Here is a 16,792-nt window from a genome sequence, read left to right as displayed (position 1 = left end):
GACCTGTTAGTTTCTCAAAATCGTATGGCACAGTGTGAACAAAAATTTACCCACAAAATTATCAAGCCAGGTACAGGAGGCTGAGGTAGGAGTAATTACAAGTTTGACCCTGACCTGGACAACTAAGCGACTTAGGGAGACCCTGTTTCATAAACAAAACAAAACAAAACAAAACAAAACAGCACAGACCACCCAAAACAAAAGTGCTTCCACTATTTATTCATGCATTTATGTAAACGAATTCAATACATTCAGTAATTGTATGTAGCACAGATGTATATAACAGGCAAAATAATTTAGTTTTTAACTACAAAATAAACTCAGAGCGACATTGGCTTATGGCATTTTAAAATAAAAAGCAATCCAGGATTTAGCTATTATGAATTGTGTTGCTATAAACACTGGTATGCATGTATAGCCTGAGTAAGTTATCTTTAGCTCTTTAGTGAAGACACACAGCATGGGGATAACTGGGTCATATGAAATTTCTAATTTAGTTCTTCGAGGAATTCCCATACTGATTTCCATGGCTGTACTGCTTTACATCTCCACCAACACCATAGCATTCCCCCCGCCCCACCACACACACTGCAGCCCATACTATTCAGTAGATGTGGTGGTTGGGTTTAACTGTGTTAGCTTGACTGGCTTGAGAGCTGCCCAGTGGATTACTAAGCACACTTCTGGGTATTTTTAGGCGAGTCGTGGAGTGACCTCAGTACTGTATCTGTTCCCTGGTCTCTTTTCTCTCTGACACTGATGCCCTTCCTAGCTGCCATGAGCTAAGCATCTTTATTCTACCACTCCTGCCATGATGCTTCTACTTTGGAGCTAGCATACCAGGGACTGAATGCCTGGAAATCATGAGCCAAATTAAACCTCATACCTTTACATTGTGGGTGTTGGGTATTGGGTCTCAGCAATGGGACATCAGCATTTATTTCTGCTAACTGTAACTTAGTATGCATTGATAACCTTTATGCATCCCTTCCCTGCTACTCTGTCCAGCCTCTGGTAACCAGTTTTACTCTCAGCTTCTATGAAATCAACATTTTTTAGATTTCATATATGCGTGAGATCATACTTTGCTGGTCGTTTTGTGCTTGGCTTACCTCACTTAAGATAACATCCTCCAGTTCTCCCACATCACAAATGATGGGATCTAATCCATCTGAATGTTTTACTAGTACCCTATTAAACACTAGATTTTTGGGTATCTTTCATCCAAATAAGCAATTGTGTTTGAAAAAGACATATATAATGAGTGCTTTTCTTATTTTAAAACTACTTTAAATATTTGACAGAAAAGTTAGCAGCATGTCTTTGCTTTTGGATAACTCATTGAACAATTATCTGTGTGTTTCAGTCAAATTTTTTACTGTGCTGTGAGAACCGGGAGGAAATCTATCAGGGATTTGTCACTGGCTTAGAATCTCCTTGTCAAGAGCACCAAGCTCTAGCACATGTTTTTGAATTGGGCATTTACCTACTGAATTAGAAAAACAAATAACTGAATATGTATAGGTACATAGAAAGATATTATGAAGAGTCCAGGAAAACTTCGGGTCCAAGGGTTGGATATGACAGCTGTCCCTGCTCAAGCAGAGAAATTCACTTTTCCTCTGAGTTTTTGTTCATTATTTTTACCCACCACAATCTGGACGGTGCATACTTTCTTTATTCAGTTTATTGATTCCAGTGCTCATCTCTCCCAGAGAAACTCACCGAATAATGTTTTACCAGTTATCTGGGGTATCCTCTATCCCAGTCAAGTTGACACAAAAAATTAACCATCATACCTGCTAATCCCAAGGAACAAACTTTGGTTGCTCAGAAACATAAAATCAAATCCAAGGTCACTGCTATTGTTTTTTATTGCTATTTTTATTTACAACTGACTAAAGGAATATTAGGAGTTTTAAAACCTAACGCTCAGCCCTTTGTTAAAGGGGCTATACCAAGGAAATATCTCTAACAGGAAATGAGTTCCTGGAATAGGCAGTTAATCTTTCACTTGGGTTTTCCTCTCCACAGCTGTGAGTGCTTCCTTTCAGGCCTGAGCTGAGCCAGCTCCAGCCATCCGCCAAAGGGAGTGCTGCCTGCTGGCCTGCAGGAAGCCAGAGCTGCTCTCGGGCTGCTGGCCCTGGCACTGGGCTTTGTCCCAGGCTGTCCTGAAGTTGCTGTAGACAGATGCTGTGGGGCCTGACGGCTTTGTTTTTGGGCTCTCCTGCCTTCCTCTGCCCCTGGGAATCTGTGTCATCGCTACTTCCTTTATGTTTATGCACAGGGCTGCTTCTCCCCTGTGGCTGCTTGGCAGCCCCAAGGATTCAGAGTGTTTACTTGTAGCTGGTGTGTCCGAAACTATCTGGTTACATTTAACTTTTCTTTCTGAAAAACTCAAGTCTTTGTAAAGTCATGTTAAGAACAGATTATTTAGAATTCTTTCATTTTACTTTTCATCAAAAACAGTTCTGCCTTGCTCTTATGGCTTCTCTCTGTTTAATGTGTAAATATCGTTCATCTTTCTTGGTTTTTATTTTTATTTTTTTGTTAGAGGGGAATAGGATTTGCAACTGAAGGCCAAAATGCAGTTATACACACAGGAACAAATTTATTTCTCACATTGGCTATGGATAAAACCTGTTCCCCAAGGTCTATAAACAGGTCCTGGTTCATAGTTCTAATTAATTAATTTTATTAACTTGAAGCTGAATGGAGGAGGCAATTTAAATAAGAAAATAAAAAGCAGTAAACCTCACCAGGCTAGTTTCACAAAACTGCTTTTTAACCACCAGTAAAAGAGCCTTCATTTACTCATTACAACAAAGCAAAGCAACACTCAGACTACGCAGCATAAGCCGTCTCCAGCTTATTCTTACAGTACGTGAAGGAGGAAGGGAAGAACGCACTTTTTTCAGGTAGTGCAAGTAGCAAGTTTATTTTCTTTGACATGGAATTAACAAAGGAATGATGCCGAAACGAGGTACAGTGTAATATTTGCATAGGAAAACTTTCCTTGAATCTTTTATGTAGATCTAGTAACTGATTGTCAGATCAAGGAAACTGAAATTTCAAGTTTATTCACAGAAATAAAAAAATGTGTTACTTGGAAAGTTTCAAAACCACCACTTTAATCTGAAGTCATAATTCCTGGGGTGGGGATGATGGGGTAATCTCTTGGCTAAGACTAAATTTTAAACAGCCCTGTAATACTATATATATATATATGTATATATATATATACACACACACATACCCACTGGATACAAAAACACATATGTTTAGCAAAAAAAGTGCATACACATTGCTGTGTGTCATTTTCAGCAGTGCACTCAAGTTCTTTCATAATCTGTTACAAGGTCAAGTTCATGTAAATTCAACAGAGATGATAAAGAATGTATCAGTCATTTCATTATAGTTCTGAAATATAAAACGATGGCTTTTATGTTATTGGAGACACCTAGGAATGTATGAACAGTAAACAGGGAATATACATGGTTAGTAGCAGGACAGCAGGCTGATGATTTGACATTTGTTAATGTCCAAGAAGCAAAAATTACAGTGACTTAGAAAGATGGTTTTCTTTAGCTCATATTGTGAATAAATGGGCACCTATCTGCTCTCTAATGTGTATAATTTAACCACCAAATATAGAACAGATGAACACCAAGAGACCAAAAACAGCAGTAATGCCCATTATAATTTTGAATAAGCCAAAATTTCACATATGTAGAAAAAGCATTGCAATTATGTGTTTAGCTTTATTTTTCTAATATATATCATAATTTAAAACTATATAAGGTCACATATAAAGGCATTTTTTTCAAGTGTTATAGCTTAGCGTGTGGCTTTATATTTGGCTTAATGACTTTTTACCCGTCTAATTTATAAAGCTCGTAATCTTGCCAGCAGGGCTTCAACTTCGGGAATGGATTCATTTTTAGAAACAGAGCCAAGAAGTTCCATTTCCTTTTTTCTGCTGCTCTCCACAGCACAGGCTTCCTTCTTCTCCACTGCCTTGATCCTCCCTGTAGACGTACGAGTGTCTAGATTATAATTAAGTTCCTTGGTGACTGCAGTCCTTGTGGAGTTGCGATTGATATCGTAGTGTGAACATGACCCTTCTGTCAACTGCACGTTCTGATTTTCTACAGTAACGAAGAAAGAAACATAAAACATGTCACTTTGATAACCAAGGACTGGGCCCATTATAAAACATAAATTTAAAAGTTATTCTTAATAAACAAGCCCTCTTAGATCAGTGATGGTGAATCTTTTAGAACTTTCAGTGATACAATAGCCCGCTGTGGCACACTTTGTCACCACTGCCTTAGGTAGACTAAAAGAAAAGTGTATTCAAAATATACATCAGGGGCTACGAATAAACAGAAATATAATAAAAAAGCATTCCATTAGCAATTACACGTATTACCTTCTTAGTTTATGCCTGAAATGCCCGTTATAGGTTATTATCACGGTTTGATTCCATTTACCAGTGAGGTTTCTTCTTATGCACCAGGTAAACAGAGGTGGTCCCTGACCATTCATCTTAGCACCTATCTTTCTCATGGTGCTCTTACCTTACCTTCATTTTTTATTTTATGAAATTCATGGCTAGAAGAAACATCACATATTCCATTTATTTGTCCACTGTCTTTCTCTTTACTAGTATGCATGCTGTGAGACACAAGCAACACTGTTTTAAAGATTGTTATATGCATCCTGAAATTACTTTGCTACAAAGTAAATGTTCAATTAATATATGCTGAGTAAAGAAATTTTCTGCCCACATTATGACCGAAGTGCAAATACTAAGAGGAATTAACCATTTTGTAAGAAAACATGGAAAGTTTCTAATAAAAAAATTTAGAAGTCAATAATTTCCCTTAAAAGGAATAAATGAATTTAACAGGCAAAATGTTACAACTTTCTAGCGATCCAGAATGAAGTCATAATCAAATTACCAAGTGCACAGACCTACCTACTGTAAGTGATGGTGATCTCCCTTTCAAGGCAGTTTGCAATACCTAATGATTCAATGGTTCTGGTTGGTTAACTTTTCTAAAGAGATCTAAATTTGGTTTATTTTAATTAAATGACTTCCATATTGCACAATATCATGAACGATCTCTCATAGATCTCAAAAGTTTTATAAAACATACCCTCAATATTCATGTAACCTTGAACAGGGCTTAAAATGGCTTCAACAAACTTGATATGACATTTAAAGTTTTTTGGTTATTCGCTGAGAGATGTTCCATTATCCCAATAGTAATGACTTTGGAGCACAAGCAGTCACTCATGACAGTGTGTTTTATGTGAGTGCTGAAAATTCTAACCGAAAACAGCTTGTACATTGAAAGGTGGCTGCTGAAGATATTTACTGCACTGTCATTTCCTGACCAGGGGCTTGCAGTGATGGATGAGTATTTTACACAGTTTCTTGGACAATCTCAACAAATTTTAGAAGCATGATCACCTTTGAGCTGCTGGAAGAAAATAAATATACTTTTCTTATCATTTTCTGTATCAGGCGGGCAATTGTTACTCAAAAATGAAAATCTAATAGAACAGTGATTTTTCTCTTAGAGCAGTTTATGTGCTGTAGCTTATAATGTGCACAGTATGTATACAGGAAATGGCACAGAGGACACAGTAGCTCTGCAGTTTCAGTGACCACAATTAGTTTTTTCTAGTACCTACCCTCCTTTCCCCAAAAGGGTGTGGGAAGTGAATTTTCGGTTAAATGCCGAGTTTTAGTCAGGTTACTGCTCCCTCTCCAAATGATCCTATCATTTCTTTTCATATGATTTTCTGTAAACTATTCCATCATGATATCTTCAAGAAACTAGTTTATTCTACTACTGGACAGAGGATCACAGAAAAAAGATTAGGTTGACTAAGCTACGGACCTGAAATATAAAACACAAAAGCACGTGAGATTTTAATGTAAATGTGGGATGAAATCCAACTTTTAACAGGTGATCAACCTCTCTGACTCTCAGATTCGAATATAGTCAACCTTAAAGAGAGGCTACGAGGATTAAGGGAAACAATGTGGGTTAGACCTCAAGGCATTTGAGCAGGATATGGAGATGCGTCGAGATTATTTTGTCTCTAATGATGAAGGTTAGAATGTAAGGTTTCCTTTCTTGCCTCTTTCCTGACTAAGCAAGGCACCTCCCCGCTAAGGCTTTGGGGCTCTTCAAAGGCTTTCTGACTTTCCAGTGACTGCACCAGTGAGGGCTAATACCATCTTATGAACAGTGTGGATTCTGGAAACACTTTACTCATGATGCATTTGCTGCACTTTAAACAATACCACCCTCACTTTATCAACTGCGGGGTAAAAGCCAAAGTTAGTTAAGTCAGTTGCTCAGAGTCAGTTACTAAGTCAATGGCAGAAGCCAAATACTCTCTCTAGAGACAGTAAGGTCAATTTAAAGAAATCTGAAAAGCTTTTTGCCAAAGAAAAGTAATTCAAAGCAGTTTCACAATGATGTCTTGTACTGATCATCTGGAATACTTTCTGACACATTGGATCTTCACAGTAACTTCATACCTGTGTAAACTGCCTTACCGCAGTATTCCAAGGTCACACACAGCATCCTATTTGCTATGTTCTCACTTTAATTCATGACTGTGAACTTCAAACATGACCTAGATCCCACTCTAATTCCTTAATCTATTCTTCCATTCGCATCCAGAGCTATTTCAGTTTCTCTTTTCAAACCCCGAATACGATCTCCTGCACTCTCCTGCAACTCGTTCGTAGTAGCAAAGAGAACCTTGTTACTGCCATAGAGCACACACACATAAATTCCTCCCCTCCTCTTAATCCTAGAAGCCCGGGCTTCTGGATTAAGGGACAGGACGTCGCAGGACAAACTCTTCTGGATTAAGGGACAGGACATCGCAGGACAAACTCTGCGATGTGCACTATTGCAGTTTCTTCCCTGGCAGATACACTGCCCCTGCCACACTGTGAAGCTTTCTTCTCCCCCTGGTTCTTCCTGCTCTCTGCTGTGTTCAGGTCCATTGTGATAACCCTGATCTTGAAAGAAAATCAAAGCAAAGCAAAACAACACTAAAAACCCAAACAACCACTTTTCTCCAGCTATCACCTCAAATCTTGGCTCCCATCATAGCAAAACGTCTAGGGAGAATTATCCATGCTTATTCCGGATTCTTTCTTGCTCATTTTTCTTTTGAACTCACACTAGTCATGCTTTAGATCCTTCACTCTTCTCAAATCATTTCTTGTTAAGATCATTAATGTGTTCTTGAAAGTAAGTACTGTGTATCCATTTGGACATCTTGGTTCTCCTCTGTTGAATCTATACCAGATCCAAGGATGAAACGCCCAGCAGACCCGGGTTTTTCTTTCAGTATTTGGTCTTTGAGTTTCTTTAGAGGCTTAGGTGAGTAACAATGGGTGGGCCAATGCAAGCAAGAGCATTTGTACTCTTTGAGAAGCTCAGATAGCTGTAGGCTTGCTTCAGGGACTAAAGGATGAGAGAATGCTAAGCTGGTATTTAACTCCTCTGCGATTTCAGGTAGAAAATCTTTCATGAGAAACAACAGATAAAATGACACAAAAAGGAAAGAGGCCATTCCTGAGGTCTCAGAAGAAATAATGACCTTGCATTAGACCTTCTTACAGGATAAGCAGACAGCTCAGGCGTTCCTAGACTACAGCTTTTATACCCAGGATTCACATTTACCTCTCAGCACCCCCAAAGCCTGGGTCCTAGCCCTTAGTGCCTTTTCACTTTGTTCCCAGCCACTGGGAGAGCAAAACTGTGGAATTCAGGGAGCCACATCTTAAGTGGTTAAATAGCTGAGAAAGAAGAGTCATCTATTCCACCACGGAGAAAATGATTTCAGGGAGAAAAAGCTCTCAAGTTGGAAATTCAATTTTATAGAAAAATCTTAATAAAATATTGATTTAAGGTCAGTTATATTTTACTATAACTATTATTTTAAGTTTGTGTTGGTGAATTTGTGTGGGTTGAATTGTAGACCTAAATTCCATGCAAATATAAGTACTTCATTTCTAAATGGTTGACTTCCAAAAGAGAGAGATGACAGCCCTGTAAATCAGAGGGAACTCTACGTGGGTGTTCTACATAGATGTTCAAAGGCATAAATAAATTATGTCAGTGGGCTCATTCTTTACATACTAAATTAGTTGCAAATACAAGATGACAAACATGCAGCCAATGAAAGTAAAGCTGGGCAGAAGGAGAAGCATTTCTATTTCCCCAAAATCTACCAATACACATTTAATAATGAAAACTAAAAAATACTAAGGCAAAGAAAGGTGATTGTTTAATTCTTCAAAGGGAGTATGTTTGCACTATTTTGTGAATCAAATTCCATCAGGACATTATAATTGATGGCTATGTATGAAATATCTGGGATTCCTGCCAATATCCAGGGCCACTGGTGATGGTGTTAATGACAGGCAAAGAACCAGTTGCCATTCTTAGCACCAGGTCAGTAAGTGGATCTAATTCATTCATCTTGTAGCTGTATTTCTGGGGTGTTTAGGGTAAGAATACATGCTATTTTCCTTTAAGGTAAAAAGATTCTTTATTTCAATGTAATTCAATGTAATACCTCATTTGAGTCTTACTATAAAGATTGATCTGGAGGGCAACTATTCCCTGAAACTGAATGAAAAGTTGAAAACTGAGTAACTTTTAAATCCTACTGGCTTAACAATCAAGGCTATCAACCATATCCAGAATAGCCACAGGACCTTTGGCAGAGCAGAGATTTGGATGACAAAGAAAGCTAAAAACAGAAACAGAAAGACAAAACAAAAAACAAAAAAACCCCCACCAAACTCCACCATCCTGCAGTAACATTTGCATTGCACAAAAGATACAGGAAACTTGGGGAAAACTAAATATAAATACGTGTGCCTTGGCATTTAATGGGGGGAATATTTCAGCCAGCAGTTGTTATGATTCTGGAGTTAGTAGAAGAAGGTTAGGGCCCTGGCTCACAGCCCTTGGGGGAACACTCACCACTGCAGGAAATATCAGTTATGGTTCTGAAAAAGGCATTCTTCCCTTTAAGTTGGTATTGATCCTCCATCACATTGTGGTTCTAATGGGCACTGGCTTCTTAGAAGTGCCAGCTCTCAGATGAAAAATAAAATTGAGCTTCTGCCTTTGTGTTCAATGGTGAGCCAGTGGCAGCCTTGACAGGCTGAAGAATATAGAACTCTGCCATCCTAAAATGACTGCATCCCTTCAGTCTCCCTGAAATTTGATCTCTCCTTATAAAACTTTACCTTTTGATCTTAACTATTATTTTGACCTACTAAGTAGCTATTTTATTTCACGTCAGCAATGACTTTACTTTGATGAAACACACACACACACACACACACACACACACACACGCACACACACACACAAACACACACAAATAGATTAGTCTAGGGTCTAATGAAATATGTGACAAATACATGTTCTAACCTATGTAATAACCAAAGTTTGTGCAGGCCACTAGTGGCCCATATCCCCATGGTTCTCCTCACTGTTGATTTATTGAGGCCAGAAATAATTGTCTTTCCTTGGTTAAACTTTGCCATTTATTTTACTTTATATGTTAAAAATACATAAAAATGATAAAAAGAGCAAAGGAGCAATTTGTGTATGGTTAAAATCTTTTAGGAGTACCAAGAAATTCCTATTGAAATCAGTCATGTAAAAATAACTAAAACCTAACAAACAGATAAACAAAAAACCACTTACTTCCCCTAGTCAAACAAAATAGACAAAGAAGATGATTAAAAACAACAAACAAACAAACAAACGAGACAGGCACCTCAGGATAGAGGAGATACTGGCAATGAGCCAGATCGAAACACATACTTAAATTTGTTCAGTATCACTACTGTTTAGAGTTTGAAGGCAGCCCTGCTATTTTGCCATTTCCTGTGCTGAGCCTTCCTAACTGAGCATAGGGCTAGAAGAAACCTCCAGATGATATCATGCAGGCTTTGAGCACAGCACAGCACAGGCGGGCTAAGTCCACTTCTTTGCTTGGAAGACAGTGGTAATGTAAACCCCACATTCAAGTTCCTACCTTATCATTTCCTTCGCAGGGAAGACTCCATACACATATGTACAGCCTTAGCAACAGAGCTTCAAAATTGGGTCCACATGTCTCCTCTAAACATTTCAACATAAATGCCCTATCATTGCTTCAAATAACACATTTTCAAATCAAACTTTCATGGCCAGAACTGCTGCTTCTTCATACCAATCTAATGAAACCAAGCAAGTGGTTTCATCTGCCAGTTCTGCTGTTGTTGTTTCAGGCCACCATGTTTTGTGATCATTGATACGTGGCTTAGCAGCTACTAAGTAAACATTCCCAGAACTACCTATTAGCTAGTAGATAGCAGGTAGCATATATTTTGATATGCTGACCTGGTGTTTCATGTGAGAAGTAACACAGGGGTATGATTTAACAGTATGGTTAGTAAAGCGTATGTATCTGACTAAACCCTTTATGTGCTATTTAAATGTTTTTATAATAATCTTACAAGATAGGTATTGACATCCCCATACAGTATTATAAATAAGGAAACTGAGGTTTAGGTAAGCCCATGAGTGATCAAGGCCACACAGTCTCCGCTGTTTGTCTCTGGCAAAACCCATGCAAATGACAGTATACTGTCTTAGTTAATTTTCTTGGTGAGACAAAAATCCAACCCCCAAAGTTAAAGGAAGAAAGTTTTATTTAGCTCAAAGTTGGTAGGGGTTCCAGCCCCTAATCAGCTGGCCCCAAGGCAGGGTGGCTTGGAAGAAGGGCATCACAGAGAACAGTTCATGGCACCCTTAAGGTAGCACATAACAACACAGGAAGACAATACTTTCTGCTTCCTTGTCGTGTATGTAGGACCCCCAGCCTAGCGCAGGTGTAGCACTCAGCTAGGTAGAACAATGCCATCCAGTCAGTGGAGTGATCTACTAATCATACACCCTTAATTCTAGCATCACACATTCTAGATTGAGCCACCTCTGAAAAAGCCCTATGACTGCATGAGGCTTTGAGGAGATATCTAGACACAAACCACAACATTAAGTCATGGCAAGAAGACATCCTGTGAAATAGAAAAAGGGCTTCACTGTAACAAAGGTGCTAATGTTAGTGCTAATGCTCTGGTGCTAATGATCTGGGTACTACACTGAGAAGTAGTCAGTTACATAAATATCTTAGGACCTGCACATGATTCAGAAGTCATTTCTAAGTAATACTTTGTAGTATGATTTTAAATATTTTCCTTTATTTCTCATGCTTCTTAACTCAACATTTATTAGTTATTTCAGATGTTTCTATGAGTAACATGCTACTTCGACTCAATTTCATTTTGATTCAGCAAATCATGTAAAATAGAGTCATGGTATCTCTGGACTGAATGAATCATCTAACCAATGCTTAAATTTCGTTTATTCAGTTTTCTATCAAGTTGGACGTCCAGTCTAAAATTTGAAGAAAAATGGCTCATAATCTCATAAGGCAATTTATCCTTCCTTTGGACAGCTCTATAAATTACTTATTTTATCCTATGTTCATCTAGTATTTGACTAACATTTACTTAATACAGCTCTAGTAGAAAAATAATTCCTCTTTCATCCACCAGTCTTTCATGTGATTGAAAACAAGCATTGTATTTCCCAAATCTTCTCCAAACAAAATAGCTGTAGTCTCTTCAAGCTCCCTTTGGGATGACAACTCGGGTTATGGGTAAGATAATTCACTAAGTGCTCTGTTCTCTATGCTAAGTGCTAACTCCCTGAAAAATTTAAGGTCTTTGTTATTTCTATTATGAACATATAATCATATCCATTTAATAATTCAAAAATTTTGAAAAAAAAAACCAAAAACCAATTAAGGTATCCTGTACTATAAAATTCATGTACAATATATATTCAGAGAATCCTTTCGATGATAGCCTATAAAATGTTCATATAGACTGCTCTTTGACACTGACTGTCAATATATGCTTAATAAGAATGTTTAGAACTATCTGATTTTATTCATTAGAGAAATCATTTGTGAGATACATTTGTGTTGAAGACTATTTTCTACTAAAATAATTTCATACGTAACTGTATATCCAGAAATGTTACTTTACTTCTCTCCAGCATCTCACTAAATAAATATTACATTAGCAATATCTAAACATAATAGTATGGGTGGTAACAACAGTACCTCACATTCCTTTACCTGTGATCTAACATGCAGGAACACAAGCCCCAGAAGGCAGGCATCTTGTCTGTTTAATCCACCAGGGTATTGCCAAGCCACCTGTCTTATAACTGTTATTTTATTCCTTTTTCCTTGAGTGCAGAAACTAAGCATGGCATAGCCTTATCACGTTGATTCACTTAGTATTTTGCTATTAATCTAAAGAAAATACTTTGGAAAAAGTAGTACCAGGATAAAGATTAACATGATGACATAGTTTGGTTTAATTATTTTTGTTTCCTGGCACTTTGAAGACTCAGAAGTCAGTCTAGAACAGCTCTGTGGAATGGAAATAAAATAAGTCATGCATGGGGGATACATGCAACATGTAGATTTCTAGAAGCCACATTAAATGATGAAAAAAGTGAAATTAACTCTAATAATGTAATTTTAACTAATATCTAATATTATTTCAAAACATACATTGATGACACATTTATTAAACATCTTAATTTTGACCCAAGAGCTCAAGAGCCCCTTTTTGATGGTTGGTTAGCATAATGGACAGTATAGCTCTAGAACTTAGGGTTTCTAATGATACTAATAACCTGTAAAAATTTTGGAACTGAGTATCTTTGCAGAAAATTTCAGTGGAGAAACTTTATCTCAAGTTGGATTTGTACTATAAAAAGCTAATAAATGCTATGAAAGAGAACTCAGAAATTATGACAAAAATAACTTTTAAAAGTATAATTTTTAAATTCAACTTTCCTTATTCCTGTATAGATTAGAAATGTGGCTTTCTCTGTATTAGAGATTGCATGAAAATCATGGCTAAGTCATAAACTAAAGATGTGCTGTTTGAACTTCATTTAGCAGTATATAATGAATTACATAAACATATCTTTAATATTGGGAGAAAATTCCCAAATAAATAATCTGTTGAGTTTAGTCAGTATAATGAAAGAACACTTAGAAATGGAATCAGTTATTATAGAAGGAAGAATAATGAAATTAGAACATTATTGTCTTCACTTGATTATAATTTCATTTTATATAAAAGAAGTTGCATATTTCTTGGTAATCTGAATTTTGTGAATGATAAAATGAACAACAGCTAAATATTAAAAATACATTCAGGAAATCTGAATTCTGAGAATGACAAACCGATGACTGCCACTCCTGTTCATATTCTGACATGTTAATCCAGCTGCCTGGGCATAGCGGATTAGGTTGCTTGCCAGGGACTTTGCCACATTTACTTCAGTTTTACACATGTTTTGTTAATCATGAGATCAGAGGAATCTAACTTACTAAATGTGATTTGTGTCCTTCAAAACGATGCTGGCCTCTGTTCCTTGCCATCCATTTATTCACATTGGATGAGGACCAGTATTGGGGTGAGGGTGGCCGCGTGGCCACTGAGGGATGCTGACAGCCATGCCTCTTGTGATTACTCTATTCACGGTATAGCAGCATTACTTTGTTCTGAATCGGTGGTACCAAGTCTCATGATGAAATCTGAAGCTGTTTCTGAGATTTGTTTCACGCATTTCTAGAAAACGAATGAAATAAAAGAACCTGGTAGGGTACAGGAGTACATCTTACAGCGTGGCTCAGGCTGGACCACTCCTGCCTCCTATTGTCAGTTGAGGAAAGTCAGTGTATCAAAATCTACTCAGCCTTGTAGCTTTATAGGTAACTGGCCGTCTTCCCCTAAAGAACAATTCTGCACAGGTAACTTTGAAAGAAATGTTTCTGTGTTCTAATGAGTTCTCAGAACTCAATACCCACTTCAACTACCAGATCTGTGAGAAAAATTTAGCAAACACCTTGAGCACGGATCTTACTTCAAGAAAACTATTTTTAAAGGTAATTCACAAGACATCTATTCTTTTAAAATTCTACTTCACATTTTTCTGTTCAGTTTTACATTTTAATCTATTTTTTTAGATAAGTTCTCATCATGTAGCAGTGGCTAGCCTTGAATGCGATCATGTAGCCCAGGCTGGCCTTGACCTCATGGTAATAATCCTCCTGTCTCAGCCTCCAGCATTTTAATCTTCTTCCCCCCTCTCACTATAAGGCCTTCCATCATATCTATAAGGAAAAATCAAGAGAAAAAATATCTATATGATTGGAAAATGTTTATAGTAGCATCATTCCAAATAAAAATATTAACTGGCATAAACTGCAAAATAATATAGTAGAAATATAACAACTCACTAAGCACCAAGAAATCTTCATTGGCTTTAGATTAATCTTAAGTAATCTAATATATGGAGGGAGTGCCTGACAGCTGACAGTAAACATAAATTCCTCACTTCTACTATGAGCACATTTGGGTCACTGACTTGGGTGGGGATCCGAGTGTCCCTTATTTTCAAACTGCAGTCTCATTTTGGATGGCTTTGATTGAGTTAAAGAATATCACCCTCATATTAAAGGTGAGAATTTGATCAGCAAAAAAGACCTTTCTTTGAAGCTGTTCCCTTTTAACGAGGAAAACAGTAAAAAGAGTAAGTCAATGTCCTTCACCTTGTTTTCTTGCAAATAAAACACCAGGTTTGGTTTCTATGAAACCCTGGGCTACACTCAGGTCTCTGAAAAATTGGGTTCTGTAAACAGCTCATTTTTAACGCTGCTCTGACTGAGCCTGTGCTTCCTAACGCTCTGTGGACACACAAACCGGATCAGACCACACAATTCCCTCCTTCCGTTTACTGCTATAGATTCCTGCCTCGGGCTTCTCGCACCAGCAGGGACTGTTAACTCAAAAGACTTGCTTCCACTGTCTTTCTGGGCCTTGGGAGCGCCTTCTGTCTCTATGGTAACAGGAAACACAAAGCACTAGAAACGTACTGTACAGCCAGCAGAAAAGGAGGAGATCAGTGCAGTACCCTTAGCAAGCTAAAGAAGGTGCTGATAGCAGGAAAGTGGACAAGGAGTCAAGATGGGATAATTGTTTCTTGTTCCATCCCTCATCATCCTCTTAAAAGAGCTGTAAGAACGTGAGCACAGAAGCAGCCCTAGAGTATATGGAAATTTGTAATCCATATGGCACTTGAAATTTTAAGAATATATCGGAGACTCATTAACCATAAATGTCTAGCAATCCACAGTTCATTAAACTATTGAGGTGGGTAAGAGTTCTCTGTTGCATTAGATATAAAGTGTAAAAAATTACAAACATTCCAAATATGTCTTATGAAAAGACAGGGAAATGTCACACAGTAAAATGCTTTCTTTTCAGCTTATTTTTTTCAGTGGGGCGTCATATTAAATACATTGAGCATTTCAGAACAGTCACAGGGTTCATGTCTCAAGATTGTTGGTACGTTCCAGCCTGTTTCCTGGTCATAAGCAGCGCTCTTAGCTCAGTTGTCAAGAAGACACAGTGGTGTAAATGAGGGACAGTAATGCTATTCATCTGAAAATATTCAATAGATCCACATATCTGTACATCATAAAAGATCTATTATTAATACAGACATTTAATAAAAATATACACACTCATAGGTCTTCTCTTGACATTTTAAAAATACTTCATGCAGCTATGAAAGACTGCTGAGTGTCCATCCTGGGAGCTGCCTAGGACTACAGGAATGTTTATTAAAGACATGTGGAGATTGTTTGGTATTGGCCCCAGAGCAGGTTCTGTTGATGGTTTGCAAGCACCTACAGTCACAGATAACAAAGTTATATCTAACCTGTGTCTCATGCAACAGTTACCCAACAAACTAGTAAACTTAAGGGAAGCTAATACTCACTCATTGAATTCTAACACCAGGATCTGAGATTCCCCCCACTCCGCTTTTTTAAAAAACCCCATTAATTGGATGCAGCTGTAAGCTCCAGCCACTAGAGGTCAGACAGCTACACCTGTCACCAATCACTAAATTTCAGTGGACAACCTAGAAACCGGGATAACTTTTAGTGATTTAAAAAAGATGGAACACAGCATATTATCTTATAACTATCATGTGTAATATTAATATATTGGTTAATTCTATTTCTAAAAGTTTTAGTTTTTAAGTTAGACTACTTTTCTATACTGGATCTCATTTTATTTGGAAGAGGGAGGAAGCCATTGTGATTAATAGAATCTAGAAGTCTTTGCAGTTAATAGCATCTCATGATACGCAAAGCTGCTGAGGTAAACACAGACGCAATGTGCCCTGCAGTTTTAACAAGTCCATTTGGTAACCATGACCCTCATGAGCCTTCCAATCTGAGTCATCTCATTTCTCCACATCTGTGTGCTTTCTTTTGGTATACAAACTTGTGAACTGATAGCCCTACTCCTCAGAACAAAGATTAATTACAGTGGGGGAGGTCACTCCATGAGTTCAATAAGGTTTTCTATGTGACACAAAACATACATTAAAAATACTGAATTACAGTCTACAAATATGAAATTCAGATTTAATAAAATACAGTTCTAATAAAAATATTCACGTTTTCACTGTCTCATTAATGAAGTCATTGTTTGCAAGTTTCCCCTCTGCCCATTTTGGGCTATGTGAGATAAAAGACAACTACTAAAAACAGTATTAAGCGTGTGTACGCACTTAAG

General features: G+C 37.5%; 1 protein-coding gene across 2 annotated transcripts in view; it reads right to left on the bottom strand.

The window, feature by feature from the left end:
- Positions 1-200: 200 nt before the first annotated feature.
- The window catches only part of Diaph3 (diaphanous related formin 3), a 462,609-nt gene continuing 446,017 nt past the window's right edge, over positions 201-16,792 (bottom strand). For both annotated transcript variants that reach the window (XM_063232700.1, XM_063232701.1), the window contains one exon: positions 201-4,148. In XM_063232700.1, the coding sequence (XP_063088770.1) occupies positions 3,886-4,148 (263 nt within the window). In that variant the 3' untranslated portion in view covers positions 201-3,885. The remainder of the gene's footprint in view (positions 4,149-16,792) is intronic.

The sequence above is a fragment of the Cavia porcellus genome, unplaced genomic scaffold (genome assembly GCF_034190915.1).
Source record: "Cavia porcellus strain 051 isolate PalLab524CR breed Dunkin Hartley unplaced genomic scaffold, mCavPor4.1 scaffold_21, whole genome shotgun sequence".
Lineage (NCBI taxonomy): Eukaryota > Metazoa > Chordata > Mammalia > Rodentia > Caviidae > Cavia > Cavia porcellus.
Note: the sequence above shows the minus strand (reverse complement) of the source record. Positions and strands in the feature narration are given on the sequence as shown.